General features: G+C 39.1%; 1 protein-coding gene across 1 annotated transcript in view; it reads right to left on the reverse strand.

Moving 5' to 3' along the window:
• Window positions 1–258: 258 nt before the first annotated feature.
• Window positions 259–22,871, reverse strand: part of LOC136858762 (protein split ends) — a 438,081-nt gene continuing 415,468 nt past the window's right edge. Inside the window, exons 21-25 of the mRNA XM_068225686.1 lie at window positions 20,482–20,626; window positions 19,303–19,751; window positions 15,757–15,957; window positions 12,589–12,747; window positions 259–2,235 (exon numbers count right to left, since the gene is read on the reverse strand). Coding sequence (XP_068081787.1) covers window positions 2,107–2,235; window positions 12,589–12,747; window positions 15,757–15,957; window positions 19,303–19,751; window positions 20,482–20,626 — 1,083 coding nt within the window. The 3' untranslated portion in view covers window positions 259–2,106. The remainder of the gene's footprint in view (window positions 2,236–12,588; window positions 12,748–15,756; window positions 15,958–19,302; window positions 19,752–20,481; window positions 20,627–22,871) is intronic.

Consider the following 22,871-nt stretch of genomic DNA (forward strand, 5'->3'; position numbering starts at 1 on the left):
AAAAGAACTGTTAATTAAGGAATTGCTCTCGCATGTCACCTTACAACCACTATCCAGGAACAAAAAGTGTTGTGGAGAAGAGCAACTGCACCGCTGAACATAAGTTATGAAGTTTAGTATGTTTTGTTCTTTAAATAGTGATCGTAGGTACTTACTTTATTCTTTAAAATCAGCACCTAAATGCATTTGATTTTAAGATCTCGCACTCATACAGAAGAGAATCAAGAGAAAAGGATATAAACTATACAAAGGAAAGACTGAGGGTGGAATTTCCATTTATTTTTATTAACACTTTATATTTTCATTCATCAAATAACTTAAATCACTGGACGATCTTTTTATCAAATGAAATTCAGTAACTTTATGCAGAGAGATCACAGCCTAAGATAGTCTCTGAAAATATTTACAAGTTTGGTTTCCTGCCTTCGGAAATGAGTTGGCTGCAAAATGTAAACACTCGAGCATGTGTCCGTCCACTTCACCGACTTTTTGTTTTTCTTGTGTTCATTTTTTTCAGTTTTCTTTTACTTTTGTACACATCAAAAAATATATGGTAATGATTTTACTCACTTTTACACAATAAAAAGTGAAAATAGAATCTGGGATGACGTTTTGAGCAAACTGACATTGAAAAACACTTGGGTTACCATTTATGACAACTCTAATTTCAAAATAATCTTAATAAATCAACAACATAAAAACTATTGCCAAAATTTGAAGATGCCCTATACAATAAATTTTAAGCTAGTGACAGCAGAGAGGTTCCAATGTTACAACGTATTTCGCAACGTTAAAACAAACAACTACGGCTCAATATGGAGAAATGCCTAGACAACTTCGCAGGATAGAAATGGTGCACATGGAATAGTTCTATCTACACACCAGTACACTTATTATAATTGTAATAATCTGACCATTCTTATTATTTTTTTATACATATTATATACATATATTCATATATACTGTATCGTATGTAGGTACCTCGACTAAGAGTAAACAACAATGCACAATTATAATAATATTTATGTACAAAATATACAGGTAATGAACTGATTTTAAAATTAATGATTATGGATGATGAATAGATCAGTCCAGCTTTGATTTTTTTCTCATTTTCTTTTTTCTATCTTAATGATGATGCAACAAGAATTATACATTATAATTACAGAAATGTACATCAATTATATAGTATCCGTCTTAACGCTCGTAACTACATAAAATTAAAATCACATTCAATGTACATTAACCGATTTCTCGCATATTTCGGGGCAAGGAATATGTCTGTCATACCAGCATCAGCACTCCTATAGCGCAATGGAATACCAGCTGGGTTATAATGAAACATAAAATTAAAATTCGCGGAGTTGTACTTAGTGTTAACCTTCACATATCTTACACTGTTTACAATATGTAAGCACATGTAACATAATTGGTCTTCGTCCAGAGTTTCCTAACACAGCTACTCACTGAAAAGTTCATTTCCGCACAGTTTCAATGAGCAACACTGCATTTGCATAGCCAAAGCTGTGTAGCATAAAATAAAGTCATTTTAAGAATATCTCGCCTACATAGCACTGACAATAAAATATTTGCCAAGTGCAAATCCTTAGTTTTTCTCTTCATTAATGATAGCAGAATTGAAGCCGTCGTTCCTTCTAATTCAATGGCATTGGATCAATCTTCGAGCCATATAAATGTTAAATCTGAAACACAGTTTTGCACTAATACCCTCAAATACATTCTTCCACACACAACACTCTCTTCCGGTGTATTCCATGAATGTGATGACTAGATCGAAACACTACAGAAGAGTCTTCTCCACCCACTGATAAAAAAGTATTTACCTGAAAATCATGTCTCATATAGTTACAGGCCCACTCATACAGACATACAGTATATCAATTTAAACATTCGTGTTCAATATTCGAAGAGTTAGCAGGACACGTTTGTCACAAGGAAGGGCCTTTTCAGTTAAACTTTTTTTCGTAGTCTTACACATGTTTCCAGGTTGGTAAAATGTATCACTCCAGGCGTAATCTAGAGAAACACCCACAGTGGTACTACAGGCGTCTTCTTCGCAAGAGACTTCCTCTTGTCTTTAGCTACTCACACAGTAGCAATGATGATCAGTAAGTGAGCAATATCTGCTACTCGATGCAAGAGATCAGGTGCAATCCGAGCTAGGTTCTCGTTGGCAAAGTCACATGATGGAAAAATGTGGACAACATATGCAGCCTGCAATGAATAAAAGAACATTAGTTACAATACTGAAAACTAATCATTGTTTAAGTTAACATCTGATGGAGAAGAAACTACAAACTTTGTTAATATTAATTATAACAATAAGAACAAAAGAGGGCATATGTCAAAATATATTAAAGAAAATGACTCATCTAGGAATGGGTACACTACAGAATTATGTTATTGTTCCTATGGCACCGAGCTCGATAGCTGCAGTCGCTTAAGTGCGGCCAGTATCCAGTATTCGGGAGATAGTAGGTTCGAACCCCACTGTCGGCAGCTCTGAAAATGGTTTTCCGTGGTTTCCCATTTTCACACCAGGCTGTACCTTAATTAAGGCCACGGCCGCTTCCTTCCCATTCCTAGCCCTTCCCTGTTCCATCGTCGCCATAAGACCTATCTGTGTCGGTGCTACGTAAAGCAACTAGAAAAAAAAAGAAAGAAAAAAAAAGTTCCTCTCGCAGATGAGAAGTCATCTGGTCACGAAAGAACTGGTATCCCAGTAGAGCTTGCTGATTGCTGTCAAGTTCTGGGCAGTGAAGTAGATGTTCCTCATAAAATACTGGATTGGGAACTTGGCTGGGCACTTGCTGGACTGACAAATTCCAATTCTTCTTAAAAGCCCAGCAAGACAGTTGTATCCTATTCTAAGCCGAACATTAGCTACCGCTTCCTTCCAGCGATTTTTTGTATTTTCTGACCACTTTCCATGGATATTCTTCCAGACTTCTATGCCAGACTGTTCAGCAATTGCTTTCTTGTAAATCATTGTTGTCACTTGAAGCAAAAGCTTTTTCAGCAAAGGCATTTTGAGGTTAGTCTCCTTTGTATGTATGTACAACCTGTGACAATAAAGTTCGGTGAATAGTCCTGTACCATCCATCAACACAGATGAACTATGCACGACAGTGACCTTACTGTCCTACGAAATAGTCCCCTCCCATAACAATGCAGTGCTGAGATCGGCGATACATGTCCTGGAAACTTTGCAAGAAGGCTTCCTTTTGGATGGTGTTCAAAAGCCTCGTCACGTTCCATTCCATGTCAGGAATATTGTCAAATCTCCTTCCTTTCAAAGCAAGTTTGATGTGTGACTTTATGGCTCTGACCTTTTCCCGACGAGGGGATCCCGGAGAATGCCATTCCATGCTTTGCTGTTTCGTTTCAGAGTTGTACCTAAGACACCAGGTTTCATCCTCAGTGACAATAAAGTTCAAGAAATTTGGTGTCGCATCTGCTGTTTCGACAAAATCCTGTTAAGCCTCTAAACGTGCCTGCTTCTGATCGCCAGTCAAGTGATGTGGCACAAGATGAGAACACGTTTTCCTCTTCCCTAACTTCTGGGTAACGATTTGTCGCAAGTATTCAGACTTAATCTGCAGTTCATCCGCTATCATGCGCACAGTTGATTGCCAATCGTTCGTGATTAATGTCCTCACCACCCCAATGTTTTTGTCACTGATGGTGGTCACCGGTCTTCTGCTACGGGGGTTGTCAGAAACACTTTTCCGGCCTCCTCGAAAACGGGCGAACCACTCGTACACACACTTCAAGGACAGTGCTTGATCTTCATAAACACGTACCAGCATCGCACACGTTTCTTTCAGTGTCTTGCCAAGCTTAAAACAAAACTGTACATTGATCTTTTGGTCGTTCATGTTCCTGTTCGCAGTTCAGAACCAACGCACTAAACACACACTGTGTCAAACAGGTCTTACACAGCACACACACGATGCTCAATTGAACAACGTTGGGAGCAGGTGGTCAAAACCTCCTGCTACACAGATGCAGCGTTGTGTCTCGCCAGTGTTGCCGGATCGACCGTTCTGACTTCATTCACCGAACTTCATTGTCACAGTTTGTGCGTGCGTACGTATGTATGTATGTATGTATGTATGTATGTATGTATGTATGTATGTATGTATGTATGTATGTATGTATGTATGTATGTATGTTGGTGCTTTTCTTTGCCAACGAATCTGCTATTTCATTTCCCTTCAGTCCAACATGAGAGGGAATCCACTAGAATGAAACAGTTTTTCCAAGTGCCCTAAAGTGTTCAAGAACCTTTCTTATGGACCTTATCTTTACTGTTTGAGACAGAGTATTTGAGGACACTGCACATACCTAGTCACTTTAGATTAAACCAAAATTACTTTCTAAAAAGCCTAATATCTCTAGAGGAGCTTATGCAGAACAAGGGAAATAGCTTCCATTTCATCACCAAAGTTTGTTTTGTTTGTATCCATAGGAGCATAATAACTAAAAAGCCTGCGGTAAACTGCTCCATTTGCGTCCACCATTTCAGAAACATCTGTATGAATTCTTAAATATTCCTTCTCAGGGAAATGCAGATTAACTGTTTCGATCACCAAACTTACACCTAACTAGAATGAATGAAAATCCACATCCTGTTTCGAGTCATTCGACCGGGTCAGGAATGGAATGAATGAAGCCCCCATCTAGCGGCAAGGATAGGAATTGTGCTGGCTGCCGAAGCCTGTTGCACTCCTCTGGGGCAATGATTAATGACTGACGAAATGAAATGCGGAAATTTTCTCACGGAACTGGAGTGTGTATCGTAGAGATAGGATAGGAATGGTAGGAGAGGGAGTAATCATTCTGGTGAAAGGAGAATTTGTAAGCTACGAAAAAGTTAAAGATGACAAACATGAAATTCTAGGTGTAAGGCTTATCTCTAAAGATAATAGGTACTTGATGTCTTTGGAGTGTACAGACCGGGAAAGGATAGCGCTGATGCTGATTCAGAATTATTTGACAAGATAATCAGCTATGTGGGAAACGATAAGAAAAGGAACATGATTGTAGTGGGTGATCTCAATTTACCAAATGTCAATTGGGATGGTAATGCAAGCGACAGGAAGCATGACCAACAAATGGCAAATAAGTTAATATGGGAAGGGCATCTGATTCAGAACGTGATGGAACCAACTAGAGGGAAGATATTCTGGATGTGATACTGGTAAAACCAGACGAGCTCCATAGAGAAACCAAAGCAATTGATGGCATTAGTGATCACAAAGCTGTTTTGGTGGTAGTTAAAAATAAATGTGAAAGAAAGGAAGGTATTAAAATTAGGACTATTAGGCAGTACCATATGCCTGATAAAACAGGCATGAGGGAGTTTAAAAAAAAGTAAATCTGATCGGTGGAATACGGTAAATAAAAATGTAAACAGAATCTGGGATGGATTTAAAGCAATTGCTGAGGAATGTGAAAATAGGCTTGTACCTTTACATGTGGTAAGGAATGGTAAAGATCCACTATATTATAACAGTGAAGTAAAGAGACTAAGAAGGAGGTGCAGGTTGGAATAAAATAGAGTTAGACTTGACTGTGGAAGTAAGGAGAATTTGAAGGAACTTACTAGGAAATTGAATCTAATAAAAAAGTCAGCTAAGGTTAACATAACCGAGATCGATAGCTGCAGTTGCTTAAGTGCGGCCAGTATCCAGTAATCGGGAGATTGTGGGTTTGAGCCCCACTGTCGGCAGCCCTGAAGATGGTTTTCTGTGGTTTCCCATTTTCACACTAGGCAAATGCCTTACTTAAGGCCACGGCCGCTTCCTTCCAATTCCTAGGCCTTTCCTATCCCAGCGTCGCCGTAAGACATATCTGTGTCGGTGCAACGTAAAGCAAATAGCAAGAAAGAAAAAAAAAAAAAAAAAAAAGGATAACATGATGCCAAGCATAATTGGCAGTCATACAAATTTTAGTGAAAAATGGAATAGTATGTATAGGTACAAGGCAGAAACAGGTTCCAAGGACATTCAAGGAATCATTAATGAACAAGGGGAGTGTGAATCCGAGGATCTTCAAAAGGCAGAAATATTCAGTCAGCAGTATACAAAGATTGTTGATTATAAGGATAACATACAGATAGAGGAGGTGACTAATACTAAAGAAGTATTAAAATTTACCTATGACAACAATGACATTTAGATACAAAAGTTGAAAACTAGAAAAGCAGCTGGAATTGATAAGGTTTCGGGGGATATACTAAACACAATGGGTTGGTATATAGTACCATACCTGAAGTACTTATTAGATTATTGTTTGCATGACGAAGCTATACCAAATTAATGGAGAGTTGCTATAGTAGCCCCTGTGTATAAAGGAAAGGGTGATAGACATTAAGCTGAAAATTACAGACCAGTCAGTTTGACATGCATTGTATGTAAGCCTTGGGAAAGCATTCTTTCTGATTATATTAGACATGTTTACAAAATTAATAACTGGTTTGATAGAAAGCAGTTTGGGTTTAGGAAATGTTATTCCACTAAACCTCAACTTATAGGATTCCAGCAAGATATAGCAGATATCCTGGATTCTGGAGGTCAAATGGACTGTATTGCGATTGACCTATCTAAGGCATCTGATAAGAGTAGATCATGGGAGACTACTGGTAAAAATGAGTGCAACTGGACTTGACAAAAGAGTGACTGAATGGGTGGCTATGTTTCTAGAAAATAGATCTCAGAGAATTAGAATAGAGATTTATCTCCCATATGCAGTTATCAGACTGTGCCTCTTATAAGGGCTTCTGATAAGTTCACCTGCATACACTCCAGCGTCAGTGGGTAGGGTCTGACACATCCCACTCTGATGAGTCTAGTGTCAAACCTAAGACGAAACGCTGGTTAATAGAGCAAACGCCTGAAAAGCCTTACATCTAATATGTTTTTGACAGGCTCTATTGGTGAAAAATATCTAATTCCCTCCATGAGAATTTAGAATTTTCCATTTGAAGCTTTCTCTGTCACTCTAATAATTAAGAGGGGATTTTTGTTTGTTTGTTTGTTTGTTTCTTTGTTGTGTTTCAGGAGATTAAGGAGAGCAATAAAAAGTGTGAAAAAGTCGAGAGACCAAATATCAATAATTCTCTACTGGAGCCTGTTAAAGTAACAAGAAACAATTAAAAGATGTGAAAAACTCAGAAAAACAGATACACATTATTTTCCCCTTCGGCTCATAGAAGTACATACCTATATATTATAGCAAATCACTTTCTTCCTAAAACAATTCTATAATGAATTGTTAGTTGAAGCCTTAGGTTTCTGACCAGTGGGTAATTAAACACTTTTCTAGTCACTTTGTTCTAGCACGAATTTCTCGCGAAATTTTACTCGCCATTTGCGATTAAGCGCCTTCGGCCGCTATCTTAAACACAAAACTGCGGCAGTACTCGGCACTGATTCGGACAGACTCGCTGGTGAATAAATGTGCCAACGGTCAACTAGCAGTTTGTATTTTTGTATGAATGGTACACGGCTTTACCTTCAATTTACTGTGTTGAGTGGTAAAAAGAACTGAAGTGATTTGTTGCGTGACAGCCTACTTACGGACTAATAGGATAATCGTGAGAAGTTCAGTAGCGCGGTACATATGGTATCTGTCTTGTGATAGCCCAGCTATGGTTAAGTGCGTAGAGTTTGCACAAATGTTAAAACTAGCACCTTCTACTTTGAACACTATTGTGGGCAACCAGGACAAAATTGAAAATGCGTATAAGCAAACTAGAAATGGAACAACAAAACTAGTGCACAGAGGAAAGTTTCTGAAGTTAGAAAGAATGATTTTGGTTTATAACTTCTGATTGGAATGCGAAATAGGTTACAAGCACAAACAAGCGCACTGGGTTATTCAACAATCTCACTGACAACAAAGACCTTTCCATAGAACAAAAAACAAAACCACTTTTCAGAAAATCAAATGATTGTAGATATTTCTCTTGGTCATGACCATCCACCAATGGCTGCACGGTTGCTAGAGTTACACTTCCGTTATACATTTTGTGGCGGTATCTTCCGTGACACACAATTTCAGGCGACTACCAGCCAGGACAGCTTTGGAAAAAACACCCAGTCAAACTGAATTCAGCGCTCCTACCCGCAGTGGAATCTATTACTGTGCTTTAACTTAGCACTGTCCTGTCTTGTTCTAGTGTAAAGTCTTTGCTGCCAATCAATAATGCAAAACTCAACTTTACCTAAGCCAAGCCTAAGCTAACAGCTTGCCCCTCGAAGGCACAATATACTCGGTGTTCGAGAATTCAAGGTCATTTCCTCTTATCGTGCAATTTTCTCCGAACGACTCGTGGCGAGGGGTCTTATCGTGGAAATCACATTCCATACACAAGGAATGACAAAGAACATTTTCAGGTCTGGGGAATATATGATCGTACTAAGTGGTAAAGGGCAAAAATCGTGACGTGTTAAGTGAGAGATTTTTATACAGATTTAGTACGGTGATTTCCGACAAAAGAGTAGGGTTTCAAAAATGTTGCAAAGTTTGGGCTGGGAAGACTTGGGAGAAAGGAGACGAGTTGCTTGACTAAGTGGTATGTAATACCAATATAAATGGACCGTTACTGGACATTATAAATTCTCCAGCTAACTCATTCCTGGTTGCCAGCGTTTTGACCCAGGTCATAAACATTGTGGTAAAAGAGAACTGAAGACGGAAGAGAAAAACAGAAACGTGACTGAACAAACTCCACATCTTCACATGGACTATTTTGTAACCAATCATAGATTTTCTATTTCATGTTTTCTTAGCCACTGTAAATTCATGTTTGCTTTTGTGGTAGATAGGTATACTGGGAGAATCACCTAAAACTACCACTAGGAATATATCCAAAACAAAATGGGCAATGGTTCTGTTTAAAAAAATACATACAGTATATATACAGTAAAACTTCATTACGATGCTATGTTGGGCTCATCAGTTTGTAAATTCTGAACTGTAATTGGAGAGAGAGAGATGCCCCAGGGGCTCTGAACTTTGGACCATGAGTTGGCGACCATGGGGCCCTTAGCTGAGTCCTGGCATTGCTTCCCCTTACTTGTACCAGGCTCCTCACTTTCATCTATCCTATCCGACCTCCCTTGGTCAACTCTTGTTCTTTTCCGACCCCAACGCTATTAGGTTTGCGAGGGCTAGGGAGTCTTTCATTTCCACGCCCTTCGTGGCCCTTGTCTTCCTTTGGCCAATATCTTCATTTTTCGAAGTGTCGGACCCCTTCCATGTTTTCTCTCTGATTAGTGTTATACAGAGGATGGTTGCCTAGTTGTACCTCCTCTTAAAACAATAATCACCACCACCACTGTCATTAGAGAGATGGCGTGGAATGACATCAGTAGACGAGAGAGTTTGAGCGGTGTCTTTAAAAGTAGGAAAGATCACTATGAAGATGAAATGAAATGGCGTATGGCTTTTAATGCCGGGAGTGTCCGAAGACAAGTTCGGCTCGCCAGGTGCAGGTCTTTCTATTCGACACCCGTAGGTGACCTGCGCGTCGTGATGAGGATGAAATGATGATGAAGACAGCACATACACCCAGCCCCCGTGCCACTGGAATTAACCAATTAAGGTTAAAATCCCCGACCCGGCCGGGAATCGAACCCGGGACCCTCTGAACCGAAGGCCAGTACGCTGACCGTTCAGCCAACGAGTCGAAGATAAAGTTGGAATTCAAGAGTACAAATTGGGGCAAATATTCGTTTATAGGAAGAGGAGTTAGGGAATGGAATAACTTACCAAGGGAGATGCCCAATAAATTTACAATTTCTTTGCAATCATTTAACAAAAGGCTGGGAAAACAACAGGTAGGGAATCTGCCACCTGGGAGACTGCCCTAAATGCAGATCAGTAGTGATTGATTGATTGATTGATATTGGAGAGTGAAGCGGGAATGAAATACGACAGGGAAAACCAGAGTACCTGGAGAAAAACCTGTTCCGCCTCCACTTTGTCCAGCACAAATCTCACATGGAGTGACCAGGATTTGAACCGCGGAAGTCAACGGTGAGAGGCTGTCGCCTGCGGAGGCTCTGACCTAACTAGAATAAAAGATGGTATAGTTTGGAGAAGAATGATCCAAGTAAACTGTATACATGGAAAAGCCATGAATGACAAAACAGAAAGCAGTTGCTTTTTCACAATAAACATAATGTGTTGATATTTTAAAAATAATCTCTAAGTATATAAAGCCCATTAAGGGCTTTGACCTTCCAAAATTACTACTGCTCAGTCAGATGGCCTGCAAATATTGGAGTGCCATAAACTATGACAATATCTTCAGCTTTCATGAAGCCATCTGCTGCCTCCTGTACCACACAGCACACTCATTGGTCTCACAAACTCTGCTTCAGCCCTCAGTCCAAGATAAAATAATTTTGTCAGGCCAGAAATTGAACCTGGGACATTTCTGCAACATCGTCCAGTGTACCATAACCTCCAATTTATTGTCTAAGAGTGTGACCAGAAAATAATGTTTAATAACCCACTGGTCCAAAATAAAAGGCTCCTACTAACATTTGTTTTAGAAAGAGTGGCCCCTGAGCACATGTTTTAATATTTGTTGTCTGGTGTTTTTCACACCTCTCACACCTTTTAATACTTTCCTCTCATCTTTAGAAATGGTAGGCCTAGATATGGTTTTCACACTACCTGCTGATACACAACGTAAAATGCCCTCATATCGGAAAAATCGTATCTAGTGTTTCTGTATCCCTGTTGGATAGATTTTGCTTGTATATTCAGTAGTATGTTTTCTCGCTTAACATGTTTGTTTTCCTTGTCCCCAGCAGAAATATCTTAAGTTTTACTGTATATATACTGTATGTATTTTTTTAAAACAGAACCATTGCATATCTCGTTTTGGATATATTCCTAATGGTAGTTTTAGGTGATTCTCCCAGTATGCCTATCTACCACAAAAGCAAACATGAATTTATGGTCGCTAAGAATACATGAAATAGAAAAACTATGATTGGTTACAAAATAGTCCATGCGAAGATGTGGAGTTTGTTCAGTCACGTTTCTGTTTTTCTCTTCCGTCTTCAGTTCTCTTTTCCCACAATGTTTATACTTGTATATGTCCCAATCTACACGCCTACCGTTCTATCTTGACATATTCAAACAGACTTGTTTGTTCCCACTCCACAACCTATACCAATTCATTCTTTATACCTTTTGTGCTAGGCCTAAACAAACCTGTGCAAATTTTTAAAATATTATTTTCTCTCTTTCCTCTTGCACAGTTGCACTGGTTTCCTTCTCATTTTACATTTTTCTCATCAAGACCAAAGACCTCTCAAGAGGCTGTTCGGATGCCTTTCTCCTTGTTGAAGTCTAGAAGAAATGGATGTAGAAACATTACGAAAAATATAAGGATGGCCATCTATGATAATGATGAGTTGTTTATCTTTTAGTTCCTACAATGGCCTACAATGTGGTTTTTTTTTTTTTTGCTTGAGTCGCCCAAGTGGCCTTGTTCCCTCGACTTGCAGATGGTGGTAGGTGCAGCTTTCTGGACATGCCCATACCAGTGAAGTCTGCTTTCACAGAGCTTCTCAGCGACTGGTGCCACACCAATATGCTGCCTGAAGGTGTCATTCCTAATATGGTCGAAGTAGGGAAATGCTCATATCCACGAAAACATCCTTATCTTCCTGGTGTGGAGGAAGTATTCTAGACATTTAGGGGTAGTCCAGCACTCAGAACTATATTATGTCTTTTCACGGGAGTTTAATCCTGATATAAACATGGTATGTCCACGCCTCCGCCAAAGAAAAAGTTGTGATTCGCTGAGCGTGTAGTACCAACCTCCACCCCGTCAACGTCTTGTGTTCAGACATACGGGGCTGTGCATCACATATGACAACAGTGCAAAGATCTGAACTTCTGAATAAACAACTAAACCTGGATTCTATTCACTTAGTTTATTGAACACATTCACGATGCACTGACTATGGTCACTTCTAAGCGGTTTTCCTCTTTTGTGCTTCCATACATGCCTCTTGCTCCATTTCTCTCACTATGAATACTGACACTGACTGCTGCTGCAAGATGCAACACCTTATCTCCACGCTGTACAGCTTGGGACTTTCCCCCACTACGAGAAGACTTTCTGTATTACACCACGCCTTGTGCATTCAGTTCTCGTTATTTAATCACTATTTTATCAAAACAGAACCATATATATACTGGTATATATGACAACCATATTTTAATTTGATTATGTACTCTTCCAAACTCTCTAAATGTAATAATAAACTAAAATAAAATAACATTAATGCAACGTTCTACTTCTCTTCGAGCTCACATACAGTCAAGCGAGTGCGATGGTTGCTTCTCCAATCAACTACGTCCATGTCCACATGCATAGACAAGGTGCTCCGCCTATTTGTTTACATCAGGATTAAACTCTCGTGAAAAGCAGTATAGCACAACTGGTCTTACAAAGTTCAGATATATCTTTGATTTTACACTCTAAACAAAACTTCGACAAGGGAAAAGTATCGGTAAGTAGTTTAAACTTACCTGCTGCGAGCCGGGTGCAGCAATGTTAACGATGCCCGCTGCTTGTTTCTGTTGTAGATACGTAATGAAACCAGTCTGTAGATTGTTTGACTGCTGCAGAACATCCATATGGTCACGTCCACAAGGAAGCGCTAACAGCATGCAGTGTTCATTGTCCATCTGAAATGTAACAAATAGTTACTTGCTGAACATCTTACAAAGCAAGGTAAATTCTAATGCAGTTGGGTTTTTCAGTTTTGAACAGACTATTTAAGAGGACTTTTTGATTTCTAATACATCCACGTAATAGCATAATAATAATAAAATATAGAACTAAAACTATTAAAAGTTTCCAAGCACCGGTATATTCATAAATAATCTCTCCATCCTTATATTAAGAATATGGACTTACTACAGTGATCCTATAGTCATAAAATTAAAAGAAGAAGAACTATGAAGAGAGCAGCATTTCATTAGTATCTATTTCTGGTTTTAAAACCGCAAGTATTGATGTCTATGTTTCCAAAATACATAAACAAGTGAATTACTTCTCTGGCAATTTCACAATTCATCAAGCAGATGCAATGAGAATTAAATTAGTAATACCTGTCACTTCTCATTCTAAAAATAGTTCCCCTTAATTTTTTTTAAATATCCAAAATATAATTGGTAAAACAAATAAGTTATCTTGACTGATATGCGATTTATTGATTATTGACTTATTGATTTTCACTCAGGTATACTCTTATTTTTCTTGGTGATTAGGCTGCCCTTGACAGTGGTATGGGGGAATGGTGATATATAAGGAGCCTTGAGACCATGAAGCTGTAAATCTAACCTCAGACAACCTAGCTCCTGCCCGCAATTATTGGAAGGAAGGAAGGAAGGAAGGAAGGAAGGAAGGAAGGAAGGAAGGAAGGAAAGTCAATACGTCGGTAGTTGTCATAAGAGAAAATCCCTCAAACTTGTGACTGTAGGGGTTCTGGTCCTAGGTGTCAGGCCTATTGTATTATGTTAACAGATCTGTCAGTTTCAATTACCTGAGTACAATACACTGTAGTTAAATACGTACAATATTTGCGGATGTGGATATCATTTTGTATATCCGCGCAGGGCTATATTTAAAGGCTAGCTAGATCATTGAACATAGTTTAAATTACACAGAAACTGTGATCATAAAAACATGGTATCATTCAAGTCAGGTGTAAGAATATGATAAAGAAATATCAAATCCAGGGTTCACTGAATACTATTTTCACTATAACATCTCTTTGAAGAGTGAAAGAAAATTGGCCACTTCGAAAATATACTTTACAGTATATGCTATCGCTGTATCTTAGTACTCAGACTTAAATTATGATGCAAACATAAGAAAGTAAAAACCTATCTTGCACAGTACTATTTAAGTATTTAAGTAACAATGTAAATAATATCTCGTCTTAAGATAGGTGAAGGGAACATTTTATATGTACATAGGAGCTCACTCTTTTTCTCTAGACCTTCCATATTTATGAACAGAATTATTGTGGTAAATAATACGAATACTATTCCCTTCAGAAATATGGTACACCATAACTTTATTCAGTTCACAAGCTTACTGGCAAAAACTATAATGACTTCATCATCAACAGTGTGATGTGGTGCAGTGTGAAAAATGGGAAACCATGGAAAACCATCTTCAGGGCTGTCAATAGTGGAGTTCAAACCCACTATCTCCTGAATACTGGATACTGGCCACACTTAAGCGACAGCAGCTATCGAGCTCAATCATCATCATCATCATCATCATCATCATCATCATCATCATCATCATCATCATCATCATCATCACAGCAAAATATCTCCAAAGTCCATCAATACCAAACAACGCTGAGATGGAAATATTGTTCAACAATCAAATTATAAGCATGGAAGTTGATAAGTTTCAGGAGCTTAGGGCATTGTAGTTCTGGTCCTGCTATATTAGGGCATTCAAAGGCCAGGCTTTCAGGTCCCCCTTTATGATTCCTCTTTTCCCCCCTCATTCTTTGAGGAGTCGTTCCTTAACAATTTTTCCTCACTTTGATAGATATCTTCACTATTTTTCTGGTCAGTATAGGTTGATTACATGGTTTTGTACCTATTTATTTATAGGATTTATAGTATTTATAGAGAAAATAATAAATAGAAGACAATAGGGAAGGCCCAGAAAGAGGTGGACTGATACTGGAGAAAGGAAGGATGTGCTGGAGAGATATGACAACTGTGGAAGTTCTTTATTCGCACCCCCCCGGCCCAGAAGACTGGAAATGAGAACTGAAAAAGTAGTCGAGTTAAAAAGTTGAACAGAAATGATGGTCATCAGGATTGCTTTTATAAGGTATAAAACCATGTAATCAACCCATACTGACCAGAAAGATAGTGAAGATATCTATCAAAGTGAGGGAAAAATGTTAAGGAAAGACTCCTCAAAGGACGAGGGGGAAAAGAGGAATCATAAAGAGGGGCCTTGAAAGCCCAAGCTTCGAATGCCCTAATATTACAGGGCCAGAACTACAATGCCCTAAGCACCTGAAACTTATCAACAATAACATTACTCTCTCTCACCGCTTTCCACAGATATATAAGTTCAGTATCACAGATTCCTCAACCTTCCTTCATACAATGACCAACATATTTTACAAGGAATACAAGAGAAACCTACTCTGATTACATTCAGTTTGGATGATTCAGACTAATTGGCACGACCTTCTATTCCACCCCTTGCATATTAAGACACACACAAGTAGCTTTCCAAGCTTCAATACTGTGAAGGGACATCCGGTTCTCGCTCCTTCCACTTTTCAATCCTGCAGATATACTGATCACCATAATGAGAACCTTTTTTCACCTTGAATACCTCTACACCTGAATATGAATGCTTTAAATGGGATCCCCTTCAACTTTGTCAGCTCCTCTCTCGGTGTATGAATTGATATCTCCCCTCGAAAACCGCCAGGTATTTAGTTCTCAGTAATAAAGATAGGTTTTTGGTGATGCAAGGATAGTAATGGTCTAGGACTGGGAAGGCAGGAACAGTGTGAAAATCTTCTGACTGCTAACAATGGAATTGATTTTTTTATAGTCATTCTTTCCTTTTTCACAAGATGAATTGAAAGTTCTTATAATTTTCAACTTCATTATAAACCTTTCTGGGAAGAGAAAAATTACCTGCATCTTCCTAGCAACACCATCTACTTGCGTCTGTTCTAATCTCATTCGCTGTGCTATTCGGAGCGGTGGTGTACTTCCATCGGAGTTACAAGGTAGCGAATCGCGAGCTACATGTGGATTCCCAAATACAAAATGCATCTGAACAGCAGCCTGATCATTCTTCAAAGCCAGCAGCCCCTGCCACATGACTGGATAACGCTGCAAGTAAGAATAACATAACCTTAATTTAGAATCAATCATTATAACAAACAAAATAAGAGCATTCTCCAGATAAGATTTAGCTATAAAAGTATTTATGCAAAGAGAATAATTTATTACATGTGATCTATGTCTATATTAGGGCAGTAATTACAGCATATAAATTACCACAACTAGGTTTCAACCCACTTTGTTAATATTTTAAGGGAAAACACCTTTTTTTTATCAGTACAAAAAAAATGACCATATCAATAGGCATTATCACAAAATAACAATTAGAAGGACTAGTAATAGTCAGGGAATGGTATTTTACTTGAAATACATTATGAACAGTACAAGATCACATATCACATCACAAGACAATCCAACAAATCACATAATGTAAATTTGAACTATCTATAAACTTTTTATTTTGTAAAGAATGAAGCCATTCTCTTTCAGTGTAAGGCTCGGTTAATATAACCACAGTTAGAGTATGGCACCCTCACCAGATATCATACAGGACAAGCTCAACGTCAAGGATCTAAGGACATTGGAAGCAGTCAAATCAGGCTATCTGAACGATGCCCTAGGTATCTCAAAACATACAAGATTGGGACCAACCTATGAACTAGCCAAAGAGCCTTCCTTTATTGAAGACCTGCGAATGAAGTTTACCATTTTCTACATGGACAACTGGTACAGATTAATGCAAGAAAGGGGAGAGGAAGAAAAGTGAGATCTGGCCCAGCTATTACACGACAGAGACCATAATGAATAGATCATGGTTCAACACTAATTAGGACCTTTGACATATTGAAACTCCGACAGAAAATGCGTATGTGAACTGTGTGAAGAACTCTGTGATCGTTACCATGTTAATACACGTAAAAATCGAGTAAAATCCCTAGTGGATTTTGTCTTGTAAAATGAAGTGATCGGGATGTGAAAGGGTACACGGTGCAGTAACACCAGACATTATGCACAACTTGTGTGCATTTGAACAAATTAATAAGTTATACTATCTATAAATGGTACCGTTAATTATCTAGCTTTCTGAAATAGTCTGACATATAAAGTTGTACAGTCTATGAATTTTCTGAACAGAACTTTTATTCACTCTCAGATCCATTCCTTTGACAACTGTTCATTCTTAAAATCCTGAACAATAGTTCTTTTTGAGGTGCTCTTCCTGACACTTGATACTAAGTTGCACCTGCACCCAGGGCTGTCTAGGGCTGTCTTAACAGCATTAAAGGCACCTAAGCAAAGCAATGCATTGGACCCTCTCTACACAACCACTCAAGAGGTAAAATATCACTAACACGCAATAAATCATTTCTTCTTCCTCACTTCTTCTAAGCCTTCATCACATAAATATAATACTATGTTGTTGTTCCCAGATGTTAAGTGCATTACACTATTCGGCTTCCATAACATTGTAAGAAATAAAAAACCCAGGGAAATTTGAATTTTGAAGTGGATGATCAAAAAATTAGTGTTAAATTCTGGTTTCTGCATAGATTTTCATGGGGGCCCCCGGGCAACAGCTCATTGTGCCCATACATTAAAATGCACCATTCTCCCTAGAGATGGTACCTTTTCTGTGCAAGGTACATCAGCTTCATCAGGACTTTGAACCAATAGTCTCTTAGCTTTCCTTTCATTGTTGGAAACAGTAAAGAGTTACAGGGACTCTATCTGGTCTGTATGGTGGATGATTCACCAGCTGCACGACTAAGTACTGCACAAATTCCATTGTTTCATAGTAGTGTGCACTGGAGCAATGTCATGATGAAGCAGAAATACTCACAATTTGGGATATGTTATTTCTGTTAAAACTCTGAAAACTTTAGGACTGCCTTTTGTTCCTGAATTACACCAGTTGTATGAGTGAGAAGACAAGTGGAGAGAAGAAACTGGCAACCAATCTCCTGATCCATGCTCAAACATTTTGATCTTGACAGGAGGTTTCATTTAGGAAGACTAACTACCACCTTGAATCTGTACAAAATGGTATGTCCAACTTTCATAGTCCGTAATGATGTCAAAGACACCTAGCACCATTTCTACTCATTACCTCTTGGGGCCGATGATCTAGATGAAATGAAATGGCGTATGGCTTTTAGTGCCGGGAGTGTCCAAGGACATGTTCGCCTCGCCAGGTGCAGGTCTTTCAATTTGACTCCCGTAGGCGACCGGCGCGTCGTGATGAGGATGAAATGATGAAGACGACACATACACCCAGTCCACCTGCCGGCAAAATTAACCAATGATGGTTAAAATTCCCGACCCTGCCGGGAATCAAACCCAGGACTCCTAGGACCAAAGGCCAGTATGCTAACCATTTAGCCATGGAGCCAGATGATGCCCTAGATGTTAGGCCCCTTTGAACAACAAGCATCATCATCATCATCATCATCATCATCATCTTTATTTTATTTTTTATTTTTGTTTCTATCAGGTTATGGGACATCCATCTAGAATGAAACTTTCTCACACAAAGGTATTTATGCAATTTTTCAAAGACTTGCAGCAAATGAATATTCAGAGACTTTCCAATATCCCTATAAATTACATTTGGAACTTTTTTTTTTTTTCCCACTACATCACCTAAAAATCTCCCTATCATTTCTAAACATTCCTGTTGATCGAGTCCACTCCTAAAATTGTATAAATTATATTTGTTTTTTGTATCTATCCTAAATGCTAGTTCTTAACAGATGCTGGGGTATTGGAATTTTGTCCCACAGTAGTTATTTAACGTGCCGGAAGGAACAACATGGAGTTGTTACCTTTAAAACACCCTTTACAGGCCACCAACCTGAGACAGATATGAACCTGTGGACTTGAGCTCAGAAAGGTGACCAACCAACTGGGCCACTCAGGCCAGCAAAACTGTACAGAGTGATGGCATGAAAATGCTCTCTTGTCATCCCTAAGGTAAGAACCACAAGAAATACGGGCACAACAGCAATTGATACCTGGTTATGCTAGTAACAACGAGAGCCCCATGTTCTCTAGTCCCATTACTACCAATCAAAATATGTTTCTTACTATGCTGCTACTTTTACTCCTCACAATTTCTTCAAATCCAAAAAAATGAAGTCACCCTTATACATAAAAATCAAGTTTGCTTTGAAAACATTTCATCTGATCACTGAAGTTCTGTCTTCAGGGATCACCTTAATCACCAGCCAAAAAGAAACATGCTTTTCAAGAGAGTTTGATCACTTCAGTCTCCTCACTTCACCTGACAATTTCCAACATATTCACTCAACTGTCTTCTTGGGATACCTGCATAATTTGGTAAGTCATAGGCAATTCAGAGCAACATACCAATTTTTTTACAGAAAAGGGTGTTACCTGGAGCAGCATAAGGAGGGAGTCAGCCTGCGGAGGCACTTGGCTGGCATGAGGTGGTGTGGCAACTTGAAGCCGCTGTTGATTGGCTGGCGCCTCGGTACCAGGCATCGGGTGGTGATGCCTTGCAGTTCGAAGGTGAGCTGGAGGTGGTTCCGCACCTGGCTCGAAGTACCTTGGCTGTTGCTGAGGTGTATAGTGAGGAAGACGTGTTCCGTGAACATAGACCGTTGCTACCTGAGGCGAGTCTGTCGCACGGTCATGAGGAGACTGGAGGCTGTGAGGAGACTGCAGGCTGTGAGCAGCCATGCCACCTCCACCTCGTGCTCCTAGACTAGTGCCCCCACTGGCAGGTCGTCGTAACTCCAGAGGAGGACTGCTGGCACGAACATCATCAGCTTCTGCTTCAGATTTTGCATCCAATCCAGGTACCATAGGTGAACGGACAGCACCTATGAAATCATAATTAGTTAATCAAAAGGATTATCCTCCAACCTTTTTCAACGACTTAATAATAATAATAATAATAATAATAATAATAATAATAATAATAATACTGGTAAAAGGAATTCTTTATGTTCTTCTCACAGAGGTTCATCTATCAACAAAAACTGTCATGAAATCATTGCATGACAAAATTGAAAAGTTAACTTACTTAAGGACATGGAAAGATATAAGAAATGCACATTAAAGATCTATTCGGCATTGTGTGTACACCAGTTGTCAACTATATGCTTCTACATTTTGTTCTCTAGTCAAAGGCTGACTTTATTCATCAGTAATTACCTTCTTTTCTGCATTTATAATTCTACTTGTCCCTTGCACTTATCAATCTAAAGCATCCTAGAAGAGAATCTGTCTTTTTCACTGTCTAATTAAGTAATATCAGAATATTTCCTTTATGTTGGTTGAAGTGTATGTCTGTTGCATCCTTGCCAAAGTAAATCACTCTTTCTCTCAACTTCTCCTTACCTAGCTTGAATGATTTTCTATATTCTGCCTTTAACAGTCACGATCATCCATAACCAAAATAACTGCATAGACTTCCACACAACTAACATAGTCCCTAATTATCCAGTGTGTAACAGGCAAAGTGAAACTACATCCCAAAATCTTTAAAATTAGAAATATTATTTGGAAATCAACTTTTAATGCAAAACCGAAAAGCAGATGTTAAATTACCTGGCAGATGGTAGGCAGGAATATGAGCACCCAGTGCCTCCTGTTGAGCACGGAAATACTCCTGGTACATCAGTTGTGGATGGACATAATGGCTAGCAAGATCATGCATATTGTGTGAATACCCAACACGCTGAACCACCTCACCCTGAAAATGCAAAAGAAGCATTGTTAAAAACAATATTTTCTGCAAGGAATTATGAAAGTTTACCAATCTATGAAATCCAATATTCATTTAATTAATTTAATAATAGGAACAGAGGACAACACCCAGATGAAAGCAGCATCACACAAAGCTTGGTTGTTTATACAGAGACAGCATGAAGAAACCAGAGCTGAAAATATTATCATACATCTAAAAGAAGGTGGTAATACAAAATAATAATAATAATAATAATAATAATAATAATAATAATAATAATAATAATAATAATAATAATAATAATAATAAATGTGTGCAGATAGAATCAAAAGAGCCATACAAGGCTTTCAAGGTTAGTCTCAATTTTGAAGACTTAGAGAAAACAAAAGACCTACTTTTCTGGCCAAGAAACGTTCTAGTGTGACGTTACCGCTTTAGAAGACCTGAACCAGGATTTCTAACAGCTACAACAACAAGCAAGAAATCCCAGTGAGTACCAATTACCAGCCCACAACAACAAGTCACCACATCGTTTGACTGAACAGTGATCTGGAAGGTCATGGAAATATGTTAGACCATATCCCAGAATGTACAATAAATTGTTTTCCTTTCTTTCTTAATCTGTTTACCTTCCAGGGTCGGTATTTCCCTCTGACTCAGCGAGGGATCCCACCTCTACTGCCTCAAGGGCAGTGTCCTGGAGCGCAAGACTTTAAGGTCGAGGGATACAACTGGGAAGGATGATCAGTACCTCGCCCAGGCGGCCTCATCTGCTATGCTGAACAGGGGCCTTGAGGGAATATTGGAAGGGGCAGGTAAAGAAGCGGCCGTGGTCTTAAGTTAGGTACCATTCTGGCATTTGCCTTAACACATTCATGCCTGTATCAAGAGTTATTGCCTATAGCACGTGACCATGCTGTGGACCGTATCTGAGTTAGCCCAGATAAGCGCAACCTTGAACTGGAGCCGTTCCTACGCAGCTGGGATCTATTTTGGTCACAAATATGTGCGAGAGAGATGAAAGTAATACCCTTATGAATGCTTCTACTCATCAGAAACCACATGGCCACGGCAATTTTCCCTCCCAATGCACTTTCTTTGTTTTGTTTCTAAGGTAGCCCAGCGCTGGCACAACTAGCTGCGTAGTTGGTTTGTGATTGCACAAGTGTGTGTATAATCACGTTCTGAAGTGTAACCATGGCATATAGGGACAATAGAAATGATGCAAGTGATGCAAATTTACAAAGCACAGTTTTTTAGCTGCGTGAATATTATCTTGGGCAGGGGTATACAGTCTATATGGACAATTATTACAAATAGCGTTGGACTCGCGAAACAATTACGGGAATAGAACACTGCCATATATGGAACAATACAGTAAAATAGGGGTGTACCAAAAGATCTAAAGGAACACCAGGCAATTCTCAAACAGGAGGAAAAAGTGAACCCGACATACAAGTACAGTCACCTCTCTCCGAAATCTCAGATCCATCTACTTTATCAGCTCCAAGTCAACGTCCCGCGATTTTGCTGCCAAAAAGGGCACCAGCCAAGGATCCATCATTTAGGCTGGATGGGAAGAGAAAAGAGCATATTCTCTTGGAGTTTCCACCATCAAATATAGTCAAGTTCCCCTTAAGAAGGTGCAAAGTATGCTTCAAAAATAAAATTATTAGTGAAACATGCTATTTTTGTGGAAAGTGTGGTGTTCCCATTCACCCAGGAAAGTGTGACATTACCTACCACACCCTACACAGATACTAGTGGACTTCATTAAGGTATGTGGAAAATTTTGTTTCCATCTTGTTTAGTTTAGAACTTATTGTGAAAAGAATTCGTTGTTGTTTGCTCTGCTACTAACAGCTGGATTAGCTGGACCAGCCCTTTAAATAGTCGCTCAGATGATGGGCGTGAATGTGTTAAGGAGAAGTGGGGAACCATGGAAAACCAATTCGAGGATGACTGAGGTGGAAATCGAATCCACCTCTATTCAGTTGACCTCCCGAGGCTGAGCGGTCCCTGTTCCAGCCCTCGCACTACTTTTCAAATTTCATGGCAGAGCCGGGAATCGAAGCCGGGCCTCCAGGGGTGGCAGCTAATCACGCCAACCTCACCACAGAGGTGGACTACAATAAATTGCTACGACGAATTAATGACAAACTACGATGACTACTCCAACAGAGATCCAGGGAAAATACTCGGTTCATTCAGTAGCGGAACAAGGAGCTCAAGGGAGACCATATGAAGGAAT

The sequence above is a fragment of the Anabrus simplex genome, chromosome 1, assembly GCF_040414725.1.
Source record: "Anabrus simplex isolate iqAnaSimp1 chromosome 1, ASM4041472v1, whole genome shotgun sequence".
Taxonomy (NCBI): domain Eukaryota; kingdom Metazoa; phylum Arthropoda; class Insecta; order Orthoptera; family Tettigoniidae; genus Anabrus; species Anabrus simplex.